We start from the raw sequence: 19,941 nt of genomic DNA, 5'->3' as shown, positions 1-19,941 counted from the left end.
ACATATTTATAAATGGTGTTTAGGAGAATATAAAATTGAATTTGCATTTATCTTCCTCCCTTCACGCGCCTTTGTTGATAAATGAAATAGAAATTCAGACGGAAGAGAAAACAATTGTTTTAAAAAATTGGACATTATAATTGGACAGTTATAATTAGACATTAATTATTAAAGTCTTATAAATAATATCCATAAATATTGAAATAAATGCTATTCATTAATTAATGTCTGTAGTATGATCATATCTCTATTTATAGATATTGAATTGATATCAAGTCCCTAGTAGCAAGTGACTTAACAAATTACATGTAAAAGCGAAAAAATTTCGGAAAAAGGTTGTAAAATATTCTAACAAATTCCAGTAAAAATTTTTTTACAGTAGTTTGATACATAACAAAAAAAAAAGAAAAAGCAAATAATGTTTCATGGTCACCGCATTTTAGACATGTAGCGACCAGGAAGAGGTTCCCACAAAACACAAAAAAATGTGATATTTTTTGAAATGAGCATTATTGGTAGAAATTTGCCAAAAAAAATAATTTTCTTTTTATTTTCCCGTTTTAGCTTTTCGTGAGGAAATCGGAATTGGTCTTCAATCCATCCAATTATATTCATTATATGAAGTTGATTTATTTTTTATTCATTTCTTGATGTCAAACTACTAATATGAGAGAAATGGAATGAACGGGATAATCAATTAAGGTCTTAGTGTTTTACCTAAGAAAAAAACCTCACACTAAAATCTTGAGAAAATTTGCAATGTTAACTATTGGGACCAATTAATAGTCTATTCTGGAGCTTATAATTTTGGTGTCGATAATTTATTTTTAAAATCAAATGTGATAAAATAGTGGTTTTCGAGAGGCACCTTAAACAATATACTCCTTATTATAACATGAGAAGACAGGCTAGAGATTCTCGACGAGTCATAAAAAGCACGTAGCAATTCGAATGAGCATCCCTCGAATTCATCAATTGACAGTCGTCTCCTGAATGGCATGGAGCGACATTTGAGGTTAGTTAGTTTGGTATTAAAAAATTTCAAGATGCTGTCGTGCACAATAGCGCTCTAAATTTAAAAAAATTTTTTTTTGCCTGCCAGCACCACAGGCATATATTTAGAACATGGCTTTATCTAAAAAGCATTTATGCGATTTTTTATTTTTTTGGATAATATTTAAAGAATTAGCCATATGGATAGACACCAGACATGGACATTTTCTTCTCATAATAGTTTTTTAACCACTAAATTTTGAACTGTAAGTTAGGGTTCAAACCTTATTCTTTTGATCTAGTCAAATTTGTATATTTGCTAATTCCTTATATAGATTTTTTAGATTTCTCTCCTTGCAAAATAGGATACATTAGATTATATAAATATTATCGTAAAGCTTTTCTTCCCTTACATAGCCCTTTTAGACTCTCCCTCCCTATAAAATAGAATATATTATGTTATAGAAATGTTATCATGAGACTCCCCTCCTTATAGAATATGATATATTAGATTATAAAAATAATATCATTGTAATAAAAAAAAGGCTCATTTCCCTATAAAATATGATAGATTCTACAATAGATTATCGAGACCCAAGAAGACTCTTTAGAAAGCCAAAATTCATCTTATTTTACCGGTGTAAGAAATATACCGAGACCAAAATTCTCCGCTATATAAATTAGGGATAATTTCAGAAACCTCCCCTGAGGTTTCTAACATTTACACTCACCTCCTCCGTGGTTTGAACAATTACACTAACCTCCCCTGAGATTACTAATCCTTTACAAATTCAGTCCAAATGATTAAAATATTGTTTTAGAGAGTGAAATTAGAATTTTGTACCTGATTTGCACTTTGTGCTACATGTCCAATGAATGACAAAGTATTACAAATTAATTAATAATTAATAAATTTTAAGGAACGTAGTTTATAGGCAAATGCGTATTACTTATTTAAAGTATCAGCTCTTTACGGGTATTTTATTTTCAAACATTTACTTTATTACAAATATTTATTCTCAAATACAGATTTGTATTTACTCTCAAATATTTAATTTTTGTTAAACAAAAAACCTACCAGTTTTTCTTTCGTAGAAATATTAATATAACGCTTTTTCAATTTTAGTTATAAATATTTATGTATTTAGCATAAATTAAATGATTCAGGATAAAATACTCATAAAGAGCTAATACTTTACTCATGTAATGGATGAAAATCATAAAAAATTAATACTTTATGGGCCATTTCTTTTTTAAAAAAATATTTAATTTATATTAAATAGATAACCTACTAATTTTCTTTTTGCGAGAATATTACTGTAACACTTTTTAATTTTTAATCACAAATGTTAATATATTTATCATAAATTAAATATTTAAAAATAAAATATCTGTAAAGGGCGGGTACTTTAAATAATATAAGGAGTGTAGTTTATTGATTTAAGTAAGGAGTGTAGTTGATAGGCAAATGCATATAACCTATTTAAAGTACCAGCCCTTTACAGATATTTTATTTTCAAATATTTAATTTATGATAAATATATTAACGTTTGTAATTAAAAAGTAAAAAGTGTTACAGTAATATTCTCGCAAAAAGAAAATCAGTAGGTTATCTATTTAATATAAATTAAATATTTTTAAAAAAAAGAAATGGCCCATTAAGTATTAATTTTTTATGGTTTTCATCCATTACATGAGTAAAGTATTAGCTCTTTATGAGTATTTTATCCTGAATCATTTAATTTATGCTAAATACATAAATATTTATAACTAAAATTGAAAAAGTGTTATATTAATATTTCTACGGAAGAAAAACAGGTAGGTTTTTTATTTAACAAAAATTAAATATTTGAGAGTAAATAGAAATCTGTATTTGAGAATAAATATTTGTAATAAAGTAAATGTTTGAAAGTAAAATACCTGTAAAGAGCTGGTACTTTAAATAAGTAATACATATTTGCCTATAAACTACGCTCCTTAAAGTTTATTAATTATTAATTAATTTGTAATACTTTGTCATTCATTGGACATGTAGCACAAAGAGCAAATCAGATACAAAATTCTAATTTCATTTTCTAAAACAATATTTTAATCATTTGGACTGAATTTGTAAAGGATTAGTAACCTCAGGGGAGGTTAGTGTAATTGTTCAAACCATAGGGGAGGTGAGTGTAAATGTCAGAAACCTCAGGGGAGGTTTCTGAAATTATCCCTATAAATTATTCTAGATAACGTTAACAACACAATGCACGAAGGAAAAATAAAAATGTGCCAAAATATTCAAGGCATGGGACCCATCGAAAGTCCACGTCGATTGCCCCACCCAAATGTAACCCAATCCAGCCCGTTGAATTTCTCCTTCCGCCGTTCCATTCTCTCTGGGATTTGTTGTGCAAGTTCCAACCCCAGCTCCCGGTTATGGTACAACACCACTGTCCACTACATAGTACACACAATCAAACAGGGGGGAAAAAAAAAGAAAAGAAAAACTGTTAAAATCACTCTCACAACCACTCCGCCGTAAAAAATTACCGCAACCGAGGCGTCACCCGCCGCCGCCACCTGACACTGGACTAACCATCCACGTGTGAGTTCCGGTGCATTAAAGTATTTGCTGATCCGGTGGGAAAGGGGGGATTGGATTCTCAATTCTGTTTCCTTTCCGTAAGCTGGAAAAACCATGCAAAACAGGATTTAATCAGCTTTAAATGCCTCAAGTATTAGCAAATCCAATTACTACATCAGCACAAGCAGCAATATCGCTGGGAAGAAGGCGTGGCTTTATCGCAAAAGAGAAGGAGAGGATTGGTGGTTCAGGGATCAGTATAGTTAAGGGAGCGGTGGAATCCGTGTCGGTATTCGTAACCGTATCCGTATCTGTATTGGTATCCGATTCCTCATCTTTTAGTAAATCTGCTGGCCTTCCCAAAATTGCATCATCGGCATCACCAAAATCCAAATGTCTATTTAAGTTGAAGATGCGAATTCCCAAGCGTCCTCTTCCTGTTTCCGTCTCCCACTGCCTTTCTTCCCTTTTCTCTCCTCCTCCCGACCTACTACTCTTTTCTTCCTCCTCCTCTTCTTATCCTTCTTTCTCTACATTTCTCCATTTCCATTCCGGAATTCTCGCTTCAACTTGTATTTCTCGTCGTTCTTCTGACGCAGCCAAATTCCTCCGTCCTAAAGGTTTGTGCTTTCTTTTTTACTATGTCCTCCTCTTTTTTTTTTTTCAATCATTGGATTGCACCTCTTTGCCTTCTTTTTAGCACTCCTTATTAGCTGTTAACTTTAGACCCTGGCCATCATCATTATTGTTCATTGATTGGCAGTTCTTGAATTGTCAAAGTTTTTGTTCTTGAAGAGGGGAATGCTTGTTTCTTTAATGGTATCGTTTTTGGATGCCATGTTTCATGTCAACATGCATGCTTGTTATGCTGTTATATTTCTGATGTATATTGTCTTTCTTCTAGTTTTTGTTAAAGTTGTTGCTTTTTTCTTATTTCAATAATTCACTACTATTTTTTAGTCCGTCCTCCGTTCCTTGAAATTTCAATCGTTCTGATTTTCTGAGTCCCGTTCTAAATTTTCTAGGATTCAAGTTTATCAATCAATTGTGCATGCATGTTGTTTCTTTATTTAAATAATTCTTTAAAAATCTGTCCTAACAATTTCAACCAAATTTTGTTTCGACTTTTCTTTTTCTTTCATTTTAACGGGGATTAAAATATCAGTGCTTGATGGTGTGCCTCCTTTCCTTGGCTGTAGTTTTAAACTTATTAGGAAATAGATATTACAGGCTTATTTGGGTTTAATGAGTTTTTTACTTGAAATTGCTGTTCGTGGGATAAAAGTTGTCCCAGCTATAAAACATGTTGGGTCATAAGTAGAAAGAAATGAATAGGGATGAAATGTTTATGATCAATGCTGTTCACTAAAAAGTTATCTTGTTATTGATTTGTCCTAGAGTTGGCCTTTTCGGGGTCTCCAGGTTTATCTTTTTATCACTCTGGCCTGCATGGTTTGGTTTGCTATTTACATTCGGGGAAATTTGGTGCTTATGAATTTTCTTTTGCCTGGGATTAGTCATGACATGTGATAGCGTGAATTCAGTTAGTGGATTGTCTAAGAGTGAAAGATTTGTTAAATATAGGTGTCCCCTGGAGCATATCTTGGAGTATAGGCTTACAAGTTGGAACCTAACTCCGTGCCTCGTTGTTCATTTACAATTATATCTGAAGGTAAGCTGCTAAAATTTTGGCTGTGGGACAGAATCTTATCCTTTCTTCTTTCCCTCTTGGTGTAAAGTTCAAATTTGAGGCTATAATGCTTTCATGAAATTCACTGAAGTGGGTCAGTATATTTATGTTGCCTTTTGTAGGCCATCACACTTGCGAATTTTGGTTGTTTTAAGTTTGTAAGTAAAACTGACAAGGTTAAGTTACTTGCTTAGTCCATTTTTACTTTCTCTGTGCCTTGTTTTCCTTCCCTTTTCTACTAGTCAATGGCTATTATCATGCACTTTCAAATTCTGTTTGATAAGCAGGCTTGACTTCATGTAACATGATCTTTACTGTATATAGTTTCTTTGTGAAATATAGCAGGAAGTAAACAGATGCATACTGGCAGTACAATGGATGGGACTGACTTAGATGGCAAAACTTCAGACTTTGAGAGAACCACTGGCAGATTTGGTGGTCAGGACCCTCATATATGGTCGTCTCCTGAAGGAGGGCATAAAATTGACATAGGAAAACAAATCTTCTGCAATAGATCTTTAAACATGAAGAATATTGTTGCTGTCGGATTTGACATGGATTACACTTTGGCACAATACAAGCCCGAGACTTTTGAATCTCTGGCTTATGGAGGCACAGTCAGAAAGCTAGTTTATGATCTAGGGTACCCTTCGGAGGTTCGTACACAAACTTGAGCTTGTACTTGATTATGAGAAAGGGTCTCTAACCTGATTTGCCTTGGGTAATACTAAATCTTTTATAAGGAGTAAATTCTGAAATAGTGGCACTTTTCAAAAAGAGTTCGCAAATAGTGAGAATTCGAAACAATGTATTCACTGAATGCGTCTTTTAAACAATGCCTTTAGTGAATGCGTTTGTTAAGGAAAAATGCCTAGACAAATAAAAGAATGGACCTTTTAATGCTTTGACTCTGAAGCAAGAAATATAGCCTTTTAACTAATTTGGGTTCTTTGTAGTTGTTGGAATGGACCTTTGATTGGAAGTACATGGTCAGAGGTTTAGTTCTTGACAAAAAGAGAGGCAATATTTTGAAGGTTTGTATTCAAGGCTGTTAAAAAAGGTTTTGGTCGCAGTTAAGTTTATGTGCGCCACATAGGGCAAGTATAACACTAACAACCCTCTTTATTTGTTATATCTCAGATGGATAGACACAAGTATGTCAAAGTAGCTTACCATGGATTTAGGGAGATGTCAAAGGAAGATAAAGTTGCTACCTATGGAAGTACTTTGATACGGGACTCATTTGATGAGCCAGATTATGCTCTCATTGATACTCTTTTTTCACTGGCCGAAGCCTATCTCTTTGCTCAGCTTGTGGACTTCAAGGATAACAATCCTGGAAAACTTCTGGGCAGGGTAGAGTAAGAGACTTACCATAGCTTTCAGATATTTTGATGTTATGTCAGAAATTCACTCTCTGCTTCTAACTTCAATTAGTTTAAGACCTTGTGCTGTGACTATGTTGGTTCTGGGGATATTGATATTGGTAACTTTGTTCCTTGTGTAATACATGTTTTGGTATTCATAAACACAGACACCTTTTGGGAAGGATAATTAGTGGTTTCTGAATTATTAGTACGTAAAGACATTTGAGCTGCCTATGCATTAGGAAATCATTTTTGGAAAGTATTTGAGATCATAGATAACGTTTTCCTTGTACTGCTTGATATTTAATTCTCAACCTCATGCAGATCAGGTTGCTTAGCAGTGTACAACAACTGTATATACGGACAATTTAAGTACATCCAATTCAAAACCAGCATTAATAGCACGAAACCCAGTCAAAAATGCAGCATAGCAAAGCTCATCGTCATATCTAACTTACTGATTCTATTAGATTGTTTCTTGAAAATGAACTCGTGCTACGCATCTGCATATCATCAAATGATAAGAATTTTAGCTAGTTATACAGTTGTCATTTTTCTCCTCGCTTTCTGAGTTTTCTAAATTCCTATATGATTACAGCTACTCTCAAATGTACAAGGATGTTAGAGCTGCAGTGGACCTGTGCCATCGTGATGGGACTTTGAAGCAGATGGTTGCTGAAGATCCGAAAAGGTATTCAGAATGGTTCTTTCATTGATATCATATGTGAACATATAATTTTTTTACTTTTTAATGTAAAAGATAGCATTGTATGCTGGTTTTAAAATGTTTGGACATAACTTTACAGTGTCTAGTAGTTATAATATTTTCTTTCATCTGTAAGTGATATTTATCTGTATTTTGTGCTACTTATCAGGTATATTAATGAGGATACTGCAATTGTTCCCATGCTCAAAATGCTTAGAGAGTCTGGACGTGCAACTTTTTTGGTGACAAACAGGTGATGACATTTTAACTTGCCCCATATACCCTTTCCATAGGTAGCTTTTAGCTTCAGAGAATTAGCATGAATATGTTCTATACCCAGAATAAAGAATTAGAATATATTCCAATAATATGCTTGGTTGATATGGTAAATATGTCAAAAATGAAGTTATTGATGCAATAACCAAGGTTTCTGATTTAGTCTGACTTGTTAGTTTACTAAACCTTTCTATTACTTCCAATTAGCTATTTCTTGAGGGGGATGTTTTATTCTTGTTCTTTAAATGTGTTCTTGTAAAGACAAACTTCTAAGTTCAATACATAAGCCCATAAATCTTTTTGGAAATATATCACTTTCTCCTGGGTGGGGGATAATAGAAGTTGAAAGCAAATTTTCATCTGATTCTGACCAAAGATGAAAAACCAACTTGCCACGTTGCTGAACCATATTAAAACTCAATTCTCTGATGCTCTTTGCAAATGAACAAATGCATGCCCCTCCTTCATTCTCTCCATCTCAAGCAAATCATGCAACTCACCAAACATGAAAAATCTACTGCACCAAATTCATAGTGTAATCAAACTAATCTCCTTGGATCTTTCTCTTATGGGTGATGTGGGCTATAGGTCTTTGTTCATACTGTTAAGGATGAGTTCAACTCTTGGGAAGAACGTACTTTATCAGAAAGATCTGGTTTTTGACAAATTTAACTTTGACTTTGTAGAAGGATTAAATGTTCAGTAGGATTCACTAATGCTAATAAATAGCATGGCAAATGACTTGGTAAAGACTAGCAAATCAAAAATTGAAGGGAGGAGCACTTTGGGGAAAAAGAATAAAAGAAAAAATTTGAAGCGGAGCGAAAGCTTACAAGTTGATTCAGGTTCTCTGTGCGTTTTCCACCTTAACATCTTTCCTTGTTTTGAGTGGGTGAGTGGTGATGCTATGTTTAAAGCATGATTCAAAATCCTACTCATTTATGCACTTAGGCACTTCCAAATTCTATTGATGGTCTTGTACTGGTGAAAAAATGATATGCACTCGCAACTTTTTCAGCAAAATCGTGTTCTCCCTTAATATATTCCTTAGAAGAAAAGAAGGAAATGAATTCTGTGGATAACAGCCATACATACTAGACTGATGTACTCTTGCAAATGTGAATTTTGATGGTTCTTTCTTGGCTGAGAATTATTAGCTTCTACAGGAATTTCCTAGATTTTTCAGTAAATTGATGCCAGTCATGTGGTCAAACTTTGAGCATTGATGGAGATAAAGAATTAGATAATTCATTGGCAGCTAGGTCTTTCATTAATTTGAAGGATAAGATAGCAAAATCGTAAAGTTGTTTTTAATGCAGCCTATGGGACTACACCAACATTGTCATGAACTTCCTTTGTGGACCCAGAAGTGTAGATGGCTGCTCACCTTTGAGTTTTGATTGGCTGAGGTACTTTGATGTGGTCATTACTGGCAGGTCAGTTTTTTCCTCTTAGCTGTAGTATATCCACTAATAAGCAGTAGGCCAAGCAGAATAGTGTTTTATCTGTTTTCTTGATGCTGCTATTCTTGTAACTACTTCACACTTCTTACTTGCACTGGTCATATCATTTCTTTGAATCTTAAACTTTTCAGTCGAGTCCTTTTGTTTTTATTTCTGACTTGGTGTGAAGTTGTATTTTCAATTTTAAGTGAGTAAGCTATTCTTGTCTTGCTGAACCAAAGGATATGCATGTGGACACATAAGAATTTTCTGATGCCGTAAGTTCAATTGAACTTCTGTGATATGGCTCTTATGAGATTTCACCCTACAAAAAAAAAAAAGAATAAATACTTGGCCAATGGCCGTTGTGGATGACTTACTTTGGCTTAATTTCTCGAACACTTACTACAAGATCTGCCTAGAGTAAAGGTTTGGTTAAGTGGTTGGATGCAAAAGTGGCTTCCTTTGGTAACTTTCCACTTTCCAAATTGAAACGTTCTTTGGCTTGTGCCTGGTCAATTCCACTAACACCGTAATCTTGTATTCTTAATGGTGCTTGTAGTAATGTGTATTTGTGGGTTTAATCGGGTCATCTTCAATAATTCTTTTTTAAACTTTTGGGAGTCCTATTTTTGGTGACTTAGGACTGTGATAAGAGGTTTTAATTTTGATCCATTGTTCTTCTGCTCTTTTCAGCTTTTTCATAAGCTGAAAAAGTGACACTACAGTTGCCCATATTGGGGATGTTGGCAGTATTGGTATCCTAGATATAGATGGGGGAAATAACGTTCAGTGTATGGAGTTGTTAGCTGGACGTAGTTATGTTTCTGAAGTTGATTGATACTCGCACTATTAGGTTTTTTTTTTATTTATTTTTTTTTATGATCAGTTTTCCCATACTGAAGGATTAAAGGAAACTAACCTGCAGTGCCAAGCCTGGTTTTTTCCATGATGAAGTTCGTGCCAATCTATTTGAGGTTGTTCCAGAGTCTGGGATGCTTCTCAATACTGATAATGGAACGCCTATGGCTCAGGTCAGTCTGATATCTTGTTGATCTTTATAATACGACATCTCCAGCCATTCTGTTCTTTGATGTACCTCACTAACTACATCAGGTAGATATATGTTCCCTGATTATATGTTATTCCCAATCTCTTACATGTTTTGAGATCCATTATTGACTCTCGTCTACACTTCCTAGGTAGGAAATACTTTATTAAGACTGCCATCAAACGGTCTGAACAAGAAATGCAAAGTTTTCCAGGTAAATATTGAGCTTGAGATGTAGTAAAAAAATAGCCTCTATGCAAAAAAGTGAACATATATCATTTTCTTTTAGTATTCGTTTCCGAATTTGCAATCTTCTTCATTATGATAGTTGAGTTCGTTATTTTCTTTCCAGGGAGGAAATGTCGGCCATCTGCATAAATTGTTATCTATTGAATCAAGCTCGCAGGTATTGGATTTATCAAAATTTTTTCCTTCACTTCTCTTATACTTTTCAGGCATTTACAAAGCGGTGTTGCTTCTGTTAGTGCAAATTGCTGCGAGTAAGCTAGAATTGATTACTTGTACAATCATTGCATTGGTACATACATAATTGCATGCAGGCTCCTTTATGGCAGAGTGTTGAGAAATAAATTGTAGTATTTTTAATGATCATGCTTATAATTTTTGTTCTGATAAGGAAAGGAAGTAATAATTCAAAGATACATTATGCTGATGCTTATATTGTGTAAATTTTTATTGACTTTTATGGTGTAAAATCTGTTACTAATGGTCTGTTTTTAGGTACTCTATGTTGGGGATCACATTTATGGAGATATCCTACGCAGTAAAAAAGTTCTTGGTATACCTTCTACCATTTTCTCATGTGTTCCTATCCTATAATTTGCTTAAAGTTGAGTGCGAATAAAATTTCAAAAAGAACTTTATTTTCTCAAATAAAAAGGATTCTTAGTTTTTTCTGAAACATCATAAATGTTTCCTGCATACCTCGTTGTAATATTAGCACGCACTCAGTCAAGTTTATTGTCTACGAGATGAGGACACCATGCTTATAATTAACTGTTTGGCAACAAAAAATGTTAGTCATTATCAAGCCTCCCAAAATTTTTGCTTTAAATTTTCTAAAATTCCTTTCATTTGCACGTCTTTGTTGTTGATGGAAATCTTTTTTTCCTTTTTGATTTTTCCCTTTGGTTAACTGGAGGAAGGAAGCTACCATACTTGAATCTGTTCAAAGAGCATATGCATCCCAACGACATTTGATCATAATCTGGTGTATGATCTAGTAGAAGTTTTTACGCTTTCTTTTTTTTTTTTTTTAATCTCAAATGTGAATCATGTACTTGTTCACAGAATGTTGTTAATATGAGGTATCATCTATTTGGTTCTACCTATATATGTAATCTGCTAGACGTCAGCTGGGCAGCAAATTAACTTAAATATTAAAATGGTAAACCTAATGCTCGAATTCCTAATAGTGTTGTTCTTATAAGTTATAGACTTTGTTTTCTCCACTCACAACTTTGGTCCAACAAAAGTTACTATAATTAGTGGTGAGCTGCTGAAATGAATAGCATAGAGATATCACCATATCTAATGAGTGCTGTGTCTCACCTGTTTTGTTTTGTTTCGTTTCGAAAGCCAGAATGAAGTTGAAGATATGTCTTTTGAACAGGGTGGAGAACAATGCTTGTTGTTCCTGAGCTTGAGAGGGAGGTCGAACTTCTCTGGGAAATAAGGGATACACGCAAGGTGTAGATGCAACTAACCTCTTCAATCTTATTATACGCAGATAATAGACTTTTAAAAGCGAATACGGTTATCATTGTTTGTAATTGTTGCAAAATTAAATACTTTGTTATGAGAAATTGATTTTGGTTGATTTTAGTTGAATATTCTGGTAATTTTGCAACTCCGTCAAGACAACTCATTAAGTGAATGAGCCGGACAAATAAACTACCTCTTCTATTTTCACAAGAAAAGAAAATGATTTTTATTTTCCTTCATGGCTAAGTGAAGTAGATTCAAAAAGTGGCATTGTCTTCATATTATGTAATTAGAAAATAATGTAGTGACAATTTATGCTTTCAGAAGAAGGATAGTACTACTGAACTGTTTAGTAGAATAGTTTTCATGGAAACGCTTATTAGATATTTCAAGGAAGTAGAAATTAATGATTGTTGTTGATTATTTCTCCTTTTCTATCTTCTCTCGGTGTGTGCGTGCACATGTACGCGTGCGGGTTGTATTTTATTGTCTTTTGCAGAGAGCAGGTATGTGGCTGATGATAATTTGTATGTTCACCAAATCATAGTTTCATGTGGAATAACTTTTAGTTTTTCTTTTCTTTACATTTTTCTACATGAAGAATATGAGAGGCATGCTAAAACGTGCTTCTCTCTAAATAACTAGGAAAAGCGAATAGGATTGAGTGCTTGAGCAAATTCATACTCATTGAGATTACAATGGTGTCGACAATAACCAGAACGCACTTACATTATGTTTGAAATTCATGTTATTATCCTTATGTTCTTCCTCAAGTGATTAATTGTTCTCTGCAGCAACTTCAGTCGTTGAGGAGTGAGCGTGACCACATTGAAGATAAGATACATCATTTGAAGTGGTCTCTCATGTAAGTGCTCTCTTCTCTGTCAGTTATGTGTAGTAAACCACTACCTTCCTTTCTTCGGGCCCCAAAATGTGGATAAAAGTAAGAAAAAGTGAGTGAGGAGGACGGTTGTACCCCTTGCTTTCTTTTTACCCTTGAACATTTTCGTTGTCCTGAAGTCACCCAAGTTTTGTTGGGTCCAAATCATATACGTGAAGATTTTTGGAGAATGGTTTCAGGGAATTTATCTTATTTTGATATTCAGCATATTTAACAATTTCACGCTTAAATGTTCGTATGATTCAGGTTTGAACACGTGGATATTAACAAGGAAGAGATGTCATCTGAGATTGAAAAACTACAGGTAGTTTATACACCTATTGAGGCATGAAATTGTCAAAGATGACTTTTCAACCAACAATGTCTATACATTACTGACTTTAATGAGAATAATAATATTAAACAACAATAACATTACTGTTTGGGCAAATAAATGATCCAAGACATTTTTGCTGTTTCCTTTTATATGCTTTACATGTAAATGCGTAGCTTGTTTTGCTTACAGTGGTTTGTAATCTTTTTATATTTACATATTTGTGAGTGTTGCTATTTATTCTCTGTGCTGGAAAGTATCATTGTCGTCCAAAGTGTCGACAGACGAGTTTCTGACTGAATAATTTTACTCCAGTCTCTGAGAGAGCAAGTGAGGCTAAGTCACCAACAGGCCCAACGGGAATGTCACCAAAAGGTAAGCAGTTCAAGTGTTTTATGTATCTTGCTTGGCCTTACAAACTTGGACTTGCGTTTGGGAATAGAGAATGACGCTGGCATATTTTGCTGAAGATTGTCAGTTCAAGAAAAATCATGACCAAATCATTCTCTGAAAATCCATGTTCAGCATGACATTTCTGTGAAGCTTATTTCATATACGTTTTTGAAATCTTTTCAGTTCCATAAAGCCTGGGGACAACTGATGAAAACTGGCTATCAAAATTCTCGCTTTGCGCATCAGGTGACCAGAAGTATTCATGAGTTTTTCCTCTCTTTTTTATTATTTTTTTGCAAGGAAGTATCCCCTCTTTTTTTTTCGTTCTTTTCTTTTTCCCCTGAATTCAGTTGAGGATCTGTATCAGGTGGAGAGATTTGCTTGCCTCTATACAAGTCAAGTGACAAATTTGGGTCTCTATTCGCCAGACAAATACTACAGACCGAGTGAAGATTTCATGCCCCATGAATTTGATATCCTCTCTGCGTGAAAGCATTCTTCACTCTGGATTAGGTTGACTTGGCTTATGGGGCTTTATGACTTTTGATGCTTGAATTGTCTTTTCATGGCAATTAATCTAGGGACGATAGAATTCTGTTTTAAGTTAAAGATCATGTAATTTTCTTTCCTGCAAATTGTGGTGTATATGGCAAGGTTGTAAATAAGTGATTTTTTTTTTTTTTTTATAAAGAAAGGGTTCAAGGCATATGAGCCTCTCCTGTATTTAGTCGTGTAAGAAAGGTAGGAATTTTAGCTAGTTGCATTCCATCGAACTAAAGCACCCCATTAATAAGCGATTTTTCTATTACAAATACTTTCGTCTCCTAGCATCAGAAAAACGGTTTTATTGGTGGAGATGGATATCTCAATCCGATTGTACTAATAACAAAATACTTTAGTAAAATTATTAAACAGAGTGCCCGCTGATATTAGTGAAAGAAAATGAGTGGCCGCAAAACCTTCAGAAAGTGGGATTTGAACCCAAGAAGAACAGTGCGTGGGTACTCTGATGCCGTGGAAGTATCATTGCAGGGAATTGCAATCTCACACAAACAGTCCTACTAGCAGACTTCATGAACAAAAGCAATCAACCACATTGTGCGGCTCTGTCTTCCGTTTCTATTGTGATTGGAGGTATTGCAGGATGAACAAGCAATAACAGGACTTCATGAACTATCTGCAGGTTTTGCGGCAGACTGGCGGTCTATTGCAATTATAACATTTGAACTCCTTATAGGATTTCCACCATTTACCACTGAACTTCCAGAGGCAGTGTCCATTATATTGATTTGAGTAGGCTCTTAATGTTTTTCGACGTCGGAGCAAGTGATTACAAAAGTAGACAAAATGGACCAATTAAGTTTTTGGTTTTTCATGCATCATTAAGATGAGGAAAAAGCATCATAGACTCAGCGTATATTGCTTTTTATTGTCTGCAGAATGTTTTCCATGCACGTGTGACATAAGTCTTCTTATAAATTCTTTATTAATCCCTGTATGAGCAAACATTAAATAGTTTTACTTTGTGCAATGAGAGTTAGTACTATCTTTGTTCTTACTCCCTCCAGCTGCCCATCTTCTTGGCTGGACAGATAATTTTTGACATGATTATACTGAACATGATTATTCCTTGGCCTTCTGTTCGTATTGAGATGTCCCATGAAGCCCAAGACTTGATTGACAGGTTAGTTTGTAAAAAAATTGTTATATGTGGTGACATAGTGTATTTGTAACGTGCAGTATTTTATAGAAGTCTTTTCCTGTGTCTCAGAATGAGCAACTAGGCATTATCTCGAACATTTTGGTTCGTGGTTCCTATATTGTTTTATGCTGCAGTTAGGTTAGTTCCAACTGCCTGTGTCTGCAATGGTAAAAAGCTTCTTTGACTGGAATATAATGCAAGTCAGTTAGTAGTCATTGTTTAGAAGTATGTAATGACTTGGTCATAAGTTTCGAGGTAATTATCTAGTTTAATTTTTCTATTGCACGAACAGCGAGCTAATATGGCCTAAACAAACAACTAACAATTTTGAATTTTCGATTTTCTAGTTGGTTTTTCTTCTTTGTTACCTTTTCCATGATTGCTGAAAGTGTTACAGGAAAATTATCATTTTAAGTTCATGGATTTAACACTTAAAGAACAGGGCTCAGATGCTATCGAAGTCAGTGAGTTAGCCTCTCTTCTCAAATGTTGAGTTTCTTGAATAAAAAGAGGGAACTTCTCAATTACATGTAGTTTAGGCCAAGGAAAATTTACTCTGATGACTTTGGCTGTTAATGCTCCTAGCTGACTTCTTTGTATCGACTTTTCTCTTTCCAATTTTTGAAGATTAAGGTGCACAGATATACGCTATAACTCTTGAAAGAAGCACTTCAACGTACCAACTATACCCTCTCTTATGGCTTTTTTGGAGAAGCAAGATCAAAGCAATTATAAATTAAAATTACCTTTGTCTCCTTGTAGCATCTCGCAATAGTTTGCCTTTTCTTTTTGCCTCGCTTCTGTTCTCTGTCAATTACTAGACTACCTGTTCCACATGACTAATGTCAAATCAATCTTGTAGGTTTCTTGACCATGACCCAGATCTGCAGCTTGGAGCAAAGGGAGCATCAGAGGTTTAATTGACCTTGCATAATTTGTTGTCAAATAAGAGAATTATCTATTTGTTCTGATCACTGAGAAAATAAGTTGTCGTGCATTCCAAAGATAATCTAACATTTCCTTGATCCTTGCACAGGTCAAAGCACATCCTTTGTTCACGGCAGCTGACTGGGACAATCTTGCTTTACAAAAGGTCAGCAGTGGAAATATCTTTTGCTCTTGTTCCTTTATGTGTTGAGTTTTCATGTTTGGAGTGGTTAATTATGAGCTTGTATTTTTTTAGCGGTTTTTCCTGCAGAATGTGGTCATTATCAGCTTTTGTTTGCACAAATGACTTGAGGAGAAAAAGGATTATCTTGAATTTAAGAATAACAACTCTCAGAATGCTGTTTATTAATCTAGTATTTAGGACATTCCTTTAAATTGCTTGGTTACTGTCACCACTTTTCCTATATTATTTACTATCTGCCAGTGATTGTTTTCATAGGCTGCCTTTGTACCACAACCTGAAAGTATGAATGACACAAGCTATTTTGTCTCCCGGTATAATTCAATTGGACTGCAAGATGATGGGGATTGTAGTGATACTACTGTTTCTGATGCTTCTGATCTGTGCTCAAATTCTGGGCTGGGTCCCCGATTGCTCTCTTTACTCGAATATACATATTGCAAAATGCTAACACTTTTATCTGCAAAGGCTCGGAATCTCAAACTAAAATTGTGTCCTTAGTGTCTGATCTTATGTCATTTCAATTCAACATCCTAAATGTTCAATCATGCCTCTGGTGCCCTGTAGTCAAGCATGTGATCTCTAACGACGTTTGATTTTACATCAGGAACTGTAATGAACCTTTGCTTTTCTCTGTCTTCTTAGTGGGTTTGTGAATGAAATCCATTTGCAGGGATCAACGAGGGTGGAGTAGGGAACCATTATCTGTTGTGTGAATTTCTAGATATGCAAGAATCTGCACCTCCTTGTTACCCACTTTTTTTTTTTTTTTTGGGTCCATGAAGTAAGTTCTGGTTATATTTATGTTTATTCGAGGTGTGGATGAATATTTTGATTTTCACGTAACCTGTTTAAGTAATGGCTACAATGCTTTCCAGAAGATGGACAGATGTGGTGATCTTGCTGAGTTCGACTCTTCTCCCCTTGATCTTTCTTTGATTAATTGTTCCTGCAAGGTAGCTCTATTTTGGAAATGCAAAACACAGTTGTGGTTTACTTTTTTTTTTTTTTTGAAGACATTATTGATCAAAAAGAACTTAAAGACATGTACAAAGACGTGACAAAAGTGCCGTAGAAGCAAAGGTGTGATTTTAAAAGTGTTCCTAAAATAGTAGAAGGAAGATCCTCGTGGCTACCATCCTTAATTTTGGCAGGCAGGAGGAATTGGTAAACCCTTCTTTGCCATGCCATCAAGGACGTCGTTCAGAGCTTTGGCAAAGCCCAAAAATCTGTGAGAGGTCGCATGCTATGTTTTAAACGAACAATTAAATACTAAAGTGAGAGCTGCCGATTAATTTATAGGCATGCATTTTATTTCACCAATTACTCTGACAGACGGTGTGTGTGGAAACTACCTGATCATCTATGAAAGGTAGGGTGACATGATTCCTCACAATGTATGATACCTTCAATGTCTTCAACCTGACAAGATATGGATTCCGTATTAGCAAAGGTCATGGGAAACACTGCATTTTATAACTTCTGAAAATCGATGGGCATGACCAAGACCGAGGTTGTGAAATAACAAACCAATGAAAGCGAAATGTAGAGAAAACTGTTTTAGTGCCTCGTAAAGGTAAATAATTCTGTTTATTGTGACTATAGCTGAGGATTACCTGGTCAATGTATCTCCTCATTCGATCTTCACATATCATTCTTGAAGCAAATTTCTTCATATTGGTAATCACTTTTTCTTTTTCCTTTTTAATCTAATCATGATTCTTAATCATAATCTATTGGAGCCTACATTCACAATTATGCAATAATTTGCGTAATAGCATTTAGAATAGAATTATATACTAAAATTAGGATTCTACTCTTTCCACTATATTTTTTCTTTTATATCATCAATGTATTCTTATTTAATTTTTGATTAAATTAAATTAGAAAAGAGATGCTCTTTAAGTTTTTCAAGGCTAAAGTTTCTTGCCCGCGCAATGTTAATGTACTCAAGAAATTTAATCGGTTTCATTAGTGATAATTTATTTTCCAGTTTACCACCTGCTATAGTTGAATTCCTACAAGGGGCTCTTTATAGGAGCTGGAGTCCGACTTGTACATATGTTGTCTCTGTTTGATACATCAAGCAACTAAACGAGGATGCATTTGGGTTCCATTCGTTGGGCTACAAACAAATTGAATCTGAAGCTTGGGTTTCAGTTCGAAACTTACATGAACATAGAATTTGAGGTCAAAGTCAGATTGGACCTATATTGGATAGTATTGAGCTCGTTAAATTCTTTTTTTGTGCATTTCAACATATTTTTGCCAAAATTGGATATTTAAATTTACAAAAAAATATAAAAGTCGATTTGAGCTTTAACTAGCTGAATTTTCATAAGTTTGAACTTAGATTCTATAAGCTCGAGCCAGAGTTGAGGTCCTAATATTTGAACGTTGTCAAGTTCGAACCCTTTTTTTTAAAACATTAGGCCTATTTGGAACCTTGATTTTTTATCAAGTTTGTATAAAATTAGTTTTTTAACAACTTTTGCTACAGAAATTCCAAAAAACTTATCAAAATTTTTAACCTACACACTTAAAAAATACACAAAAAACTTTCTCTTCAACTTTTCTTCTTTTTCCTCCCCCACCCAACTCACCACGTCCTTCGTTGCTGGCCACCACCTCCACCACCGCTGCCGGCGCCAGTCACTATTCCGGCAGCCAATTCTGGCCTTCCTCTTTTTTTTTTCTCTCTCCCTCACCCTCTTTGCTCCTCTCCCCTCCCCTTTGACCTATCTGTTGGTGCTCTTTTTCTTTTTTTTTTCTTTCTCTCTCCCCTTCCCCTCTTCGCCTCTGCCTGAAATCGTGCAAGTGAAATGCATTCGGCGCATCCCTCCTCTTGTTCATCATCTTCAGGATCTTCTCAAAGACAGCAACTTGGCAAGGGATCTTTAGAACTCCTTGTTGGAACTCAAACTCTTCTTCAGCTTCTGTCAGTAGAATCCCAAAAGCTTGGTGACCCAGATCCTCCATTGGGATCACAAATCTCTTGAGCCCTTCTCCCACGTATACTGCTAGATACCCTTTGGGCACCACGGCACTAGAGCCACCCGAGAATTCTTCCATTTCTTGAGAACGGGTTGAAGCCTAACTATTTCTGTGATTTTGCTAGACTTGTTTGAGTCCACATGCTCCTTGGAACCACGGACAAAAATTGCAGTGAATATTAACCCAACACAAATCAGTTATGGAATCTGTGGGGCAATTGATGGTTAAATCAAATTGCATTGTGTTTTCAAGCTGCATGGCATGGGCAGGGGGGGAGGGGAGGGGGGCGGGGGCGAAGATCCTCCATTGGGATCACAAATCTCTTGAGCCCTTCTCCCACGTATACTGCTAGATACCCTTTGGGCACCACGGCACTAGAGCCACCCGAGAATTCTTCCATTTCTTGAGAACGGGTTGAAGCCTAACTATTTCTGTGATTTTGCTAGACTTGTTTGAGTCCACATGCTCCTTGGAACCACGGACAAAAATTGCAGTGAATATTAACCCAACACAAATCAGTTATGGAATCTGTGGGGCAATTGATGGTTAAATCAAAAAAAGATGTGTCTTTTGATTCGCTGATTGCAGGAGGCATGCAACTACCAGCAGGCAGGGGGAGGGGAGGGGTGGCGGGGGAAAGAAGGGGAAGAGGAGAGGGAGAAGAGGGATGGCAGGGAAGGGGAGGGAGGGAAG

At 35.2% G+C, this 19,941-nt stretch overlaps 2 protein-coding genes across 5 annotated transcripts; one reads left to right on the top strand and one right to left on the bottom strand.

Moving 5' to 3' along the window:
* The first annotated feature begins 3,403 nt into the window (after positions 1–3,403).
* On the top strand, positions 3,404–14,101 carry LOC113748619 (5'-nucleotidase domain-containing protein 4). 4 transcript variants are annotated; one of them, XM_027292108.1, is made up of 18 exons: positions 4,096–4,179; positions 5,144–5,231; positions 5,595–5,905; positions 6,206–6,283; positions 6,390–6,610; positions 7,215–7,307; positions 7,492–7,575; positions 8,918–9,034; positions 9,969–10,074; positions 10,243–10,305; positions 10,444–10,497; positions 10,833–10,890; positions 11,725–11,801; positions 12,611–12,681; positions 12,964–13,021; positions 13,346–13,405; positions 13,607–13,669; positions 13,791–14,101. In XM_027292108.1, the coding sequence occupies exons 3-18, from the start codon at positions 5,606–5,608 to the stop codon at positions 13,911–13,913; spliced, it is 1,626 nt and encodes a 541-aa protein (XP_027147909.1). In that variant the 5' UTR covers positions 4,096–4,179; positions 5,144–5,231; positions 5,595–5,605; the 3' UTR covers positions 13,914–14,101. The 4 variants fall into 4 exon arrangements, with proteins under 4 accessions (XP_027147907.1, XP_027147906.1, XP_027147909.1 ...); XM_027292107.1 differs by having other exon boundaries at positions 5,592–5,905; XM_027292106.1 differs by lacking the exon at positions 5,144–5,231 and having other exon boundaries at positions 3,404–4,179.
* Positions 14,102–17,395: 3,294 nt separating this feature from the next.
* LOC113749202 (auxin-responsive protein SAUR32-like) lies at positions 17,396–19,326 on the bottom strand. Its single transcript, XM_027292880.1, has 3 exons — positions 19,058–19,326; positions 17,610–17,676; positions 17,396–17,500 (listed from the first exon to the last, which is right to left on the bottom strand). The coding sequence occupies exons 1-3, from the start codon at positions 19,324–19,326 to the stop codon at positions 17,396–17,398; spliced, it is 441 nt and encodes a 146-aa protein (XP_027148681.1).
* Positions 19,327–19,941: the final 615 nt, after the last annotated feature.

The sequence above is a fragment of the Coffea eugenioides genome, chromosome 10 (genome assembly GCF_003713205.1).
Source record: "Coffea eugenioides isolate CCC68of chromosome 10, Ceug_1.0, whole genome shotgun sequence".
In the NCBI taxonomy this organism is placed as follows: Eukaryota; Viridiplantae; Streptophyta; class Magnoliopsida; order Gentianales; family Rubiaceae; genus Coffea; species Coffea eugenioides.
Note: the sequence above shows the minus strand (reverse complement) of the source record. Positions and strands in the feature narration are given on the sequence as shown.